General features: G+C 40.8%; 1 protein-coding gene across 3 annotated transcripts in view; it reads left to right on the forward strand.

Annotated features, from left to right (window-relative positions):
* CCDC149 (coiled-coil domain containing 149) overlaps positions 1-12,820 on the forward strand; it is a 1,547,151-nt gene that overhangs the window by 163,980 nt on the left and 1,370,351 nt on the right. For all 3 annotated transcript variants that reach the window (XM_044062178.1, XM_044062179.1, XM_044062180.1), the window contains exon 2: positions 5,906-6,067. In XM_044062178.1, the coding sequence (XP_043918113.1) occupies positions 5,906-6,067 (162 nt within the window). The remainder of the gene's footprint in view (positions 1-5,905; positions 6,068-12,820) is intronic.

Here is a 12,820-nt window from a genome sequence, read left to right on the forward strand (position 1 = left end):
CATTACTTCATTTTGAGAGTATACATTCCTTAGACCAGAAGATGGCTCTGGTGAAAGGGCAATGTGTAAGATTGGCCTGGATGATATCTAGTGAGGTGGACTACCAGTTTGAAATGAGAAAGTTGAGGGTATGTTCATTAGGATGGGTTATGCTGATACTTTTTTTATCAAACATTTTTTGAGAAGTAGAGTGTATGAGAAGGAAGGGCCATTTTTGTACCTTTATTTGGTAGGAAAGATGTGCTCGACACTATCAGTTCTGGTACCAACATGATTGATAGTAGTGTTATGTGTCAGCCTTTTAACAGGGTCCTTGAGTTTTTTTTTATTTGACATTTGTTTACCCGGAAAGTCCAACTTGGAACAAAGCCAATTTTCAGTGGAGGCCTGGGGAGAAACGCTCCATACGCATGTCTTTGAAACGTGGGAGGAAACCCGAGCACCCAGAGGAAACCCAGACAAACACAGGGAGGACATGCAGACTCCGCACAGAAGATAGTCCAGCCAAGAATTGAACCGGAGAACCTCTTGATGTGAGGTGACAATGCTACCACTGCGCCACTGTGCTGTTAACTTACACCATCACCTTTCAAAGCCTTAGATCTATTGTGGAGAGGAATTGGATGATTTTTGGAGTTGATAAGGAATATACAGATATTGTGAGGCTAAACCCATTATTGTTTACAAAAATAAAATATCTTGGTTTTAAAACAATATTGGAAAGACTGGTTTTGGTGAACCGGGAGAGTAAGATGTTCGTTTGGTAACTGTAGTCATTGCGAATATGTCCTTGAGGGGACCACCTGTTTTCTGGAAGGGTACAGGGAAATTAAGCTGCACCAAAGATTTTCTTGTAGTAGTAAAGGTGTAGTTTACTTGGCCCTATGAAGAGAGACATGGTTTACCTCTCAGAGTATGTGTTCCAGGCAGGTATGACCCTTGCCCGAAGTAGCAGCCTACTTTCACCAAGAATTATACCACAATACCAACATAAAATAGACTTCAATGACTGGCTTAATTTCTGGTGTCATTCCAAGGGGATCCAGTATCTGTTTGCCTGGGATGACATGGTTGACGGGCCTTGATGCTTTGCCAGGGATGGCTTCCACCTGTCACCCCTGGGATTCTGAAACTTGGGCATGGCTCTTCCCTTCCCCCATTGTGCCTTTTTTAGACAATGTCTGAAAGACAAATCGTCCAAGATAAAAGATCTGTCAAAAAACAAATTGAAGTTCATGTTGCTTAACGCTAGGAGCCTTAACCTGAAAGTGGACTCACTGAAGGCTCTCCTCACATTTTAAGATGCCTAAGTCTGTGCGATCAGGGAAACTTGGTTCAGGGCTGCAGAGAGCACTCTTGCCTTACCAGGCTGTACCTCATTCCACACATTCTGATCCCAAATTGAGGTCGGGAAGACTAAGGGTGGTGGAGTCTCTATCTTCATTAAGGGCAGGCACACCTCCAGACTGGTTTGCCAGCATGAAACACTGGTGCAGCTGACAGTTGGCAAGACACCCATCCAAGTTATAACCAGCTATAGACCCCCTCCATGACTCTGGGCACCCACTTATTCTACCTGGATCTACTTGAAGTCACCAAGGATCAGGACATTAGGGGGCACCTTGATGAAGTCAACTACCCCACCATAGGCTGGGTGAACTATTCCTGCATGAATGCAGTCACTGAACAATTCTTTGACGTCATCAGTTCTAATGCACTAGACCAGCTCGTTTCATCCCCCACAAGGGGAGATAACATTCTGGACTTGGTTCTCACCAACATGGGCAACTGCTGCACCACTCCCATAATATGCTCTTCCCTGGTGAGATCAGATCATTGGTCTGTCTCATTCGAAGTTTATATCCCACCCAACCCCTTCCCCTAGCTGTAACCAGGCTAACTAACTTCTCAAAAGCTGACTACAACCTCCTAAGGGAATGTATCAGTAGCTTCACACCACCACCCCCCTCAGAGGATGCAGACAACTATGGTGAACAGTATGCCAGTGCCGTATACAAGCACCTATATAACTGCATGGATTCAGCCATACCCAACTGAACTAAAACTTGCTCCTCAAGGAAACATAGTGGACATCCTCTATCAACAGGCTTTACGATAAAAGGAAGAAACTGTTGTTCAAAGGTAAAAAGGAATAAATTCCAAATTGGAAAACCTCCCTGCTTAGCCTCAACAAGCAGATTAGATCACTAGTGAAAACCTCCAAAGCCAATTATGATTGAAACTAGCCTCCAAAACAAAGGGAAACTACAGAGCCTTCTTCAGTTACATCAGGAACGTCCATGGCAAAGCCCAAGTTTGTTCTGAATTAGTACTTGATTGTATCTCTTACACTGATCCTGTTGACTTAGTCAACCAGCTAGAAGATAGGTTCAGCGCAAACATCACCCCCTGCTTCCCAAAGGCCCTTTCAACATCCCCGATACTTGTCCTGCACCTCACATCTCCATAGATCAAGTGTTTAAAGCCCTTTCCAAGACAAAGAACACAGTTTCCATGAGACGTGATAGTATCCCAGGCTGCATTCTGCACTGTCTCCAGCAATTACTAGATTTGCCATTAAGCACCCTATTTAAGCACAGCCTAAGTACAGCCTTCATACTGCCATTGTCATCCCTTTGCACAAAAGTGGTGCTACTACTGACCCTGGAAGCTATCATCCCATTAGCTTGACAAGTGTGATTTGTAAACCCATGGAACATATTATGGATTTCATAAACAAAGACATAGGCAATCTCCAACACTTGATCCCACCCATTTTGAATTCGTCAAGGGCAGATCTTGCCTCTGTTGAACCTGGTTGACCTCTCTGAGACTGTCACCAAGCCCCTGGATGAGGGAAAGTCAGTACATATCGCTTACCTTGACTTGGCCAAGGCCTTTGACATAGTCCCTCACTCTGGCATCATTGAAAAGCTAACACAACTTGGCATAAATCCCTATCTCATCAGGTGGGTGGCCAACTGGCTCACCAACAGGACCCCCAAGTTGAAAATTGGTGCCTCCATCTCTGATGGCTGACCTGTCACTAGTGGTATTCCCCAGGGATCTGCCTGGGACCCCTACTTTTTGGCATCTACTTCTCAGAGGTCCAGGCAAAGACAAAAGGCCTGTAGCTGAACAAGTTTGTGGACGACTGCAAGTTGGGTGCTATCATTGACTCCCCAAATAATGTTAACATACAGCAAGAGGGTCTCACAGCAGCAAATGACTGGTGCCAAAATCATGGCCTCAAGTTAAATGCAAAAAAATGTATCATCATACCGTTCAGCAAAAACACGGCCCCTACTGATTACCACATCAATGGCAACCCCCTAAGCACACAACCTGTGGTGAGAGACCTGGGTACTCAGGTTGACAACAGTCTCACATTCGACCATCATGTAGCATCAATGGTCAGAAAAGCCTTTTACTTGGTTCATCTTGTAAGTAAAGGGATTGCATCCAGAAAAAAAAGGTGATTACCTCTCTATCCTCCTCCCTCATTATGCCAGTAATTGAGTATAATACCCTGTTGGTGTGTACCTTTCCAAATATCCACACCAACTGGAAAGGCCACAGAAATACCTCACATAGAGAATCCCATGGCGTCTAACATCTGTCCTATGCGAACAGGCTGAAATGAGTCTATATCAGATCATCGAAACGGCACATTAGCGAATGCTGTAATGACGAACTGCAAAACCTGAACTCTAACAATATCGAAACCTCAAAACAGCAATTTTTTCCCAGGGAAAAATTTGCTGTTCCGAGTAACACACACCCACCACAAGCACACTAAAAATCAGCCATCCACACACATACATTTAAAAGTTACATCTAACCCTACACTACACTGCACATACACTACTGTCTCTCCACTTACCTTAACCCAGACCCTAACCCTAAGGTCCGTCACTATCGCACACTCACCCGTGCTCTAACCCTCACTCATTTAACCCGCCCCAACCCCAAATTCTCACTATTGCACATTCACCTCACCCACGCCCTAACCCTAACCCTAACTCACTTAACCCACTCCTAACCCCAAATTCTCATTATCGCGCACTTACCTCACTCACTTAACCTGCCCCAACCCCAATTCTGTCACAATTGCACACTTACCTAACCCGCACCCTAACCCTAACTCACCCAACCCGCACTCTAACCTGAATGTCCGCACAAGGTTTTCTGAATGCTCATACTTTTTTTTACTTTTTAAGTCTGTATGGTGACATTCAGGCCAGTACAGTGGGGTTTGTCTTTATTTGCCTGAATGTAACCATAAAGACTTAAAAAGTTAAAGCAGAACTGTAGATGCACTGTCCTCTCTGTACTAACTTGCTTTTTTACGATCTTCCAAGAGTAGAGCCTTAGGGATCAGATGAGACTGTCCAGGAGAGAGTAAATTCCACTATGACCACACATAGTATAGAGGGTGTGGTCATGGTCACTTTTTCTTTAATTATTTTTTTTTTCTTTTTTAACCTCCCCATCCTGACCTCTGCAGGACCCTGCCCGATGGTTCAACTACATGTTCTTTGCCAGTTCATTCATTCTGCAGGACAAGAGTCAGGCAGACCGTGACTAAGCAAAAACCCCATGCCCCATTCATTCCTGCCCAAGGAACGCCACCAATTAATTCATTCCTCAAAGCCTTGAGTTTGGTGTTAGGGAATGGACCTGCTAACAGGTCCTGTGAAGTTGTTTCCCATGGAGTTTAACATTGCAGCCTATCACTTTGAGGAAGTGTGTGTTTCTCCATACACATGCTAGTCCCTGGACTGATGTGTGGATCCTTGCAATATTGATTAAGAGTGTGTTTTGTTAAGGGTTGTGCCGCACAGCTTGCATCACCCACTGCTCCCTCTAGGTGTCACCTAAGGTGCAAGCCCAGCTACCTTCCTGTCTCCAGGGTGGGCACTGTAACAGTAATCACTACCATCCTCCCTATCCCATCCCCTCCCCTCCAGTACTACTAATCAAACACACATTTTCAGGGTTGCAGATAGGGCTTCATCCCTCTGTGCCACTGGGATGGGGGTGATCACCCTTTCTTTTGTAAGATAAAAACTGGAAGTGGCCATCTACACTTAGCATTTGATAAGTGACCTTTTCTAAAAATAACTTTTTAGTAGCATTTTGCTGAATTCAAATGTTGCTGACAGGAAAGCATTTAAGGTTCAGAACATGGCTTCCTATCAGCTATGTAAATGATGCATTTCTATTATTTGTGGCAGTCAAATTTTGAAAAGTATGGTTTGCGACAGTTATTTAAAAAACATCCACAGAAACAGAGAATTGCATTTCCAGACTTTACTTTCTAACGTGACTATAACTGTGTAGCAGGAAGAAGCTTGTATTTTTAGGTGTTGTGGCTACTAGTGGAGCACTCAGCAAGTAAGATGTTTTTATTTGGTCAATTACCTTAATACATTCTGTAGTTGCAGTTAACAAGCATTTAGAATTATTTGATTAACAACTGTTATTCTTTTGAGAGATTTATCCCTGTGTCATTGTGGTTCCAAATAACATGATACAGGCTGACGAATGGTTTAACAAAAGCATGTAATTATTTTCTGTTTACATCTTTGTCTTAAAACCATATTCTTAATTTTGTCCCAATTTGCTCTTGTTACATGAATTTTCCTTCCTAATTTTACCCCTTGGTGGTATGTAGTACAGAAGGGATGGACAGGAGAATTGGAATGTTGAGACTGGCTTTAAGTCACCTTAAACGTATTGGGAAGACAGTGTTTAAGTTGTTACTTTCTCTTTTTAGGAAGTAACTGGTGTCTGCTAGAAACCTGGTTGAAATAACTGAAAGCAATGTTTACTAGTTTGTTTATTAGGTGTGCATATCACCATCACTAGACATTATACATATATTATTTTGGCTTTATTTCAGTATTTGGTATGTAAACGGAAACTAGAGAGTAAAAAGGAGGCCTTGCTTATCCTCTCCAAAGAGTTGGACACATGCCAGCAAGAGCGGGACCAGTACAAACTGATGGCCAATCAACTGCGAGAACGGCATCAATCTCTGAAGAAAAAATACAGAGAGCTAATTGTAAGTTATACTAAACTTTAATACTTCACTGACTAAAAGCATTCTGAGATTCCAGTATTTCATTTGTCATGTGCAATGCAAGTAATATGTATGCAGTTTTTATGGGTCTATATCATTCATTCGAATGCACAAGTGTCCGAACTCTGAAACATCGAACTGGGAAGTTCGAAGTTTGAAAATAGCGAAGCCGCGGAACATTGAATTCTTTCCCAGGGAAAGAATTCAGTGGGCCATTTCGCGGCTTTGCTATTTCTTCCACTGTGGTGCGCTCTTGGAGTTGGTATATTTAAGTAGGGGGTACACATTAGCAACAATATGTAGTGTTCATGTGTTTCTACGTTTTGTACCGGAACAGCAATTTGTTTTCCCTGGGAAAACAAATCGCTGTTCTGAGTGTTCGAAATTTTTATACTTCGAACTTCCGGGTTCGATATTTACATAATCGAACTTATGACAGTTTGACTATGTGATATAGACCCTGTTTTTATATGTTATCTGAGCATATCATAACTGATGGTTTAATAAAGATGTTTGTTTTTAAAAAGGGGGCAGGAATTGAATAATATATGTAATGTTGCTTAGGTTATATGATGTATAGCAATATATGTGAAGTGTAATGTTTGTCATGTTCATATAGTTTGATTACTTTTATATGAATGCAAATTTGCCTATGTCATAAGTGATAATTCAGTAAAGGTGTTTAAAAAATGTTCAGTCTGTCTCTAAAATTTCACATTACACAGATTCCTTATGGTACAGGACAGTGATTATTTTATGAGTTAATCATAGATAGGTGTAGCTGTCAACAGAATCCTAGTGTACTATCTCATTTTCATTAGTAGGGCTCAGTGGCGTAGGTAGAGTTTGTGGCGCCCGGGCTGTCTTTGACCTTGCTGTCCCCTCCCTCCTCACAAAATCGTGGTCAAATGGGCCCCCCATACACAGCCTTTCCCCTGCACTCATTCCAGTGTCCCATTACTTGGCTATTTCTCCCCGTTTACCATAAACACAGTAAAGTGCATACTGCTTTATGCTTTTCTTCTACAATTATTATTTGGATTTCATTTAAAGCTTTTATTTTAAATTTTATAGCACAAACACTGATAGACATCTGCTAAACAAAGCAATACAGTTTCACAGTGAAAACAGACTTCGCATTAAAACTTCTCTGGTATTGAAACAACTGAAACCCACATTCAAAGAAAATGCATCTGGCCAGTGGAGGATAAAGTTTACCTTTGGGCTGTTTTCAAATCATAGGCCCCTTGCACACATACATGTGTTCTTTGATTCACCTTCCTGACTGTATTAAATTATACTCTTTGTATAGTACAGCATACTTGTTAGAGCGTGTTTTAAATTTATTGTTTTGAACATTTTTCCAGTAAGCAATGAAACAAAATGTATGAACCAGTAATGACAAAACTGCCCAGTTCAGGACACTTTCATCATAAAAGTCTACTCAAACATCCATCATTACAATCCACCAAAGTCAGTAAATATGCACAGTATATGCAGAAGTCAAAGTCATCTAAATAATTCCACATTAAAGAGATCTGTAACTAATGAAGAGGTTGCCGCTAACAAACAACTTTATATTTCATTCTTTCATCTACAAGTAAAGTGCCTGTTGCAGTTGAAGAATAAACTGCCTATGTTACATTAAAAAAATGATAAGCTAGTAATATTGCAATAGGGAATGGATGGCAAACTGATAACAGGTTCATAGTTAATTAGGTATTTCCTCCAAAGGAGGATATTCACAGGACTGCAGCATCCACTCCCTTTAAAGTGCAACACAGTACAGTATCAGCAATCCATCTACATACTGTGGGAGTAGAACCCACAGCCTTCTGCATCAAAAGCAAGTATACTACCTGCTTTGCTACTAACAGAGCAAACAGACTTAGCATACGCAGCACTAAACTTCTCTTGCTCTGAAACTCTCGGCTCCTTGTAAAAGCCACTTGACACTCAACCAAATCTCTCAACCTTGCAGTACAAGAAATCTGGAAAAAGCCCAAATTTATTTGGGGGGGGGGACAAAGGCCCAAAACCAGGAACACATTTTAAACATTTCTTGTATAATCTTAGAAGGTTGCTAGAATCAAGTGTTTTGTGTTACCATGCATTTCCTGAAAGACAGGAAGACTGAAACTTAAACGGCTGTCATAATTCAGTGTATTCAGTTCTCACTGATTTTCCAGAAAACCACAACTTTTAAGAGGGACAGACCAAAAGTACGAGCCGAACGTTGCAGACATTCTGTGAAAATCCGGACAACACACACACACACACACACACACACACACACACACACACACACACACACAATTAATATTGCAGCACAATACACGAACTTGTAGAATAATAATTAATCAGGCAATACATGAACATCCACAGTAAGAACAGAACCAGCAGAACTAATTGGGCAATACACAAACAACACTCTGGCAGGAACCAGAAAAACAAATGTAAGCAGCAATTAGAAAACTCTCCTTACTGGAACAGAACCAGCACCAGCAGAAGAATTAAAAAGGGCAGCACAGCAGCAATTAGAAAACTCTCCTTACAGGCAAATGTTTTTAAATTGCTTGCGGACAGAAAGAACAACAACGCATGCACAGACATGATGCTACAGGACTGTTCTTAAAGAACGCCCTTAAATAATTTTTTTTTAAAGTATTAAAGTTGACAGTCCCAAAAGTGCTGCCCTGGGCTGACTGCCTCTCTGGGCCGACTGCCTCTCTGAGCCCCCCAGCTATGCCACTGGTAGGGCTTGCAGTTATCTTGTTCACATAGCATGCAAAGTGGGACAAAACGCTCAAGCACAGAAAATGCAGCATTTATTGTTTCATCTAGGATATTGTTGGTAAACAAAAGTACATAATTTAAATACTGGGTAAAAAGTGGCTTTTACTTGCCTGTTGATTAGACATTTGAATCTCATTATATATAGTTGGTTTCAGTATATCCAAAGTATTTGGGATTATCTGTTTGCCAACTTATTTATTATATTCTTTCTGGTTTTAAACTAGACAATTTATTAATTATATTCTTTGTGGTTTTAGACTAGACAGAACTAGATGTCATTGTGTTTGTAACCTGGGCTAAGCAAATACTATAAAAACAGAATAGTTGCCCACATGTGACCAAGCAGTCAGCAGTGCTAATACAAACTGGTGAAAGACTTAAAGAACTTAAAATAGAAATTAATATTTTGAAGAAAAGAGGGTTGGCAAAGTCTTTCAGGCGATGAAGCATGTTAAAGGTTTGTGAGATGCTTAAGCCTAAGGGCAAGGTACTTTGCCTTCTAAGATTATGAAGAAATTTAAAAGAACTGTTTGTTACTGTTGTCTGGGAAGTGCCCATGAATTGGATATGGTACTACTGCCAAATTACAAACCAGAATTTCAACATAATTGCTAAGGTCCGTCTTCCTTCAACCCAGGCATAATTGATGACTTTGAAACCAGCATTTAAAGGAAAACTCCACCATAAAACTGGGAAAAAAAAAAATATATATATATATATATATATATATATGTATATATGTGTGTATATATATATATATATATATATATATATATATATATATATATATATATAGTCTCTGCATTACTTATGCATAAAAATCACTCTAAATGTTTTTATATGTAAATGTCTTATAATCCTGAATAGCAGTCATGTGGACTGCTGTATTGATATGATGTTGTTTTTCAGTCTCTGTTCTCCTTCCAGAATGGAATATCAGCTTCTGTAACATGTTATAAATTTCTAGTCTCCCACCAGGACACCAGTGCTCTTCAGCAATTACATTCTGCTTGCTGAGCGCACTCAAGCAAATCTACAGTCTGCGGCTACCACTCCACCCATACAGTATAAGAAGGAATCAGTACTGCAAACTAAACAAGGATATACATTGTGAACCTCAAGAGCAGGAACACACTCAAGCAAATCTGCAGTGTGCGGCTACGACTTCACCCATACAGTATAAGAAGGAATCAGCACTGCAAACTAAACAAGGATATACATTTTGAGCCTCAAGAGCAGGGTCAGTCCACCCAGGCATTCTACTTGTATGTTTTATGAGAGTGAAGCTATTACATTAGCAGTATTTCTTAGTAGTTCTCAGCTGCTAATAAAACTTGACTGTTGTAGCCTTGTGTCCCCTCCCCCACCAGCTAGTACAGTAATCCTAACTATTCAATAGATAGTATACATTTAATTCAGATCCCTGTGACTAAATTAACCATCAAGCAGCTCTCTCCATGCTTTCTGCCTTAGTTTGTATCACTTAGAGACCCACCTGTTTATTTATATCTCTATACATTACCCTTCATTGCTAATGTATCTCCCTACTCTAATCTGTGCACAAACCAGTTACTAATCAGCAAGTCAATGTGAATCCACACTCCCAACCTTAATAAACTTTGCTGTCTCTTCTCCCCTTCACTTTTGCAAGTAGTTTGAATTATTACTTACCCCCTCTGAGGCCTTCACTGATTTCCACTAATTGCCTCTCTGGTTTCTTTGCATTCCACCTGGTTTACACCCCTTGTGCTATCTCCCTCCCTCAATACTAAGTCTGTATTAGAATCCTGCTGAGCATGGAGCCATCTTTAAATTTCTAGTCTCCCACCAGGACACAAGTGCTCTTCAGCAATTACATTCTGCTTGCTGGCAAGCCATTAGACCTCAGGAATTTGTTTAAAGTGTTCAGATTTGTAAAGTAATACTTTTTTCTCTTGTCTTGGTGGGCTCTGCCCCGCTCCGTTCGCCCTCGCTAACGCTCGGGCTCTCTCCGCTCCCCTGCCCCCTATTCCCTCCCGCCCCCACTACCTCTACATTTATAGTAATCGCAGCCACACCCACAGCTCACCTCACATCACCTCCACCAATCACAGCTCCTCAAGTCATATCACATTATACCACACCAACTTGCTCCACACAAAATACTCCCAATCACTCTCATTCCCACTAGGCATTTTTTTGCATCACCCACACTACTTCCCCATCCACATGTAGTGCAACCCTATAATTCCTATTCAGACCCCCCACCTAGAATCAACTTAAACTTTATAACCATGACTATCACACAACTAAGTCTAGTCTTATATACAGACGCCACACATTATAATAATATTTGCCCACAATTGTTTAAGAACTACATAATGGACCAGTTCAGAACTAAACACATATGCTCTCATTCCTACTCCAAAGAAACACAATACTTTCTTAAACTCCTCACCAAACTCCAACATCTGTATCACCATTTTAACACCAGGCTCACCATAAGTGGGGATATCAACCCAAACCCAGGCCCAAATCCATCCTGTCCAACACAAATGTCAGAACATAACACCCCCACTATCTTCATCCCTGGGCAAATCAACAACAGCAGCAAAACCAACCATCTTTTATTGCTAAATATTAATATTAGAAGTATCAAAAATAAAATTCCTGAACTCCAGGCCACAATAGCACACTACTCCCCAGACATAGTTGCTTTAACAGAAACCTGGCTAAATAAAAACATAGCTAACTCAGTTCTCCCTACCAGCTACAATATCATTAGACAAGACAGACCACTTTGTAAAGGGAGTGGAACTGCCTTACTGTACAAGTCCAACTTAACTGTACGTCAATTACCAAACTCCTACCCCTCCCCCAATAATTGGGACATACTTTTCTCACAACTTCAACTTCACCCTAAAAAGGTCATCACTACAATTGTGATCTATATTCCACCTGGTAATACACCTGCTAGCCTTGAAGACTTCTTATCTTGGTGTTCTTCCACATACTTACAAGAGACCCATATTCTGGGGGGACTTCAACCTAGATTTGTTCACCTGTATGTCACAACCACCAAGTAATCTAATAAATCTCCATGGCTACCAGCAACTAGTCCAAATTTCATCTAGATGTAATAAAAAATCTAAAAGGGAATCCATCCTTGACTGGGTCCTAACTAACAACCCCACATTGTACTCTCACGTAGGCAGTCTCCCAGACACCTTAAGTGATCACAACATAATATACTTTATACGTAGTAGAACAAGCATATGCAAAACCACTAACTATCCACTAGAAACAAAAAATTCTCTCCTGAGGTCCTCAACACTTTACTCTGTAACTGTGACTGGACCCCTCTAAAAACCCTCCCACTTGACCAGGCTGTAGCATATTTCAACAAAACATTTCTACAACACCTAGACACTGTCACTCCATTGTGCAAAATCAAGGTTCGAACCTCTACAAACCCTTGGCTCAGTAAAGAAACCAAACAAATCCTCAAGTCCAGAGACACTGCATGGATTTACTATAAAAAAAACAAAGAAACACAAAGCCTAACTAAGTACCAAGAACTGTGCAACCATGCAAAAAAATGCATTAGGCTGGACAAAAAATCCTACTACACAACATTACAAACTAAATACCAACACAACCTCCAAAAATTTTGGAAAAATGTAAACTAGATACTAAAATCCACCCAAAAGGCTACCCCCAAACCAAACCACCCCTGACACTAAAGTTCCCATCGAAACACAATTCAGCTCCCACTTTGCGAACTGAATTCTGTCCTTAGTATCACAGGACAGTTCCTTCCTCACTATCCCCCCAACACAAATAACCCTAATACAAGCTTTACCTTCAAAACAGTTTCCACCACTTCAATGAAAAGCATGCTCTCCAAACTAAAAACCTCATCAACAGAAACCGTCCTACTCCCCAGCAATTTCTTAAAAC

This window comes from Protopterus annectens, chromosome 2.part1 (assembly GCF_019279795.1).
Source record: "Protopterus annectens isolate FY-2018-M chromosome 2.part1, PAN1.0, whole genome shotgun sequence".
Classification (NCBI taxonomy): domain Eukaryota; kingdom Metazoa; phylum Chordata; order Ceratodontiformes; family Protopteridae; genus Protopterus; species Protopterus annectens.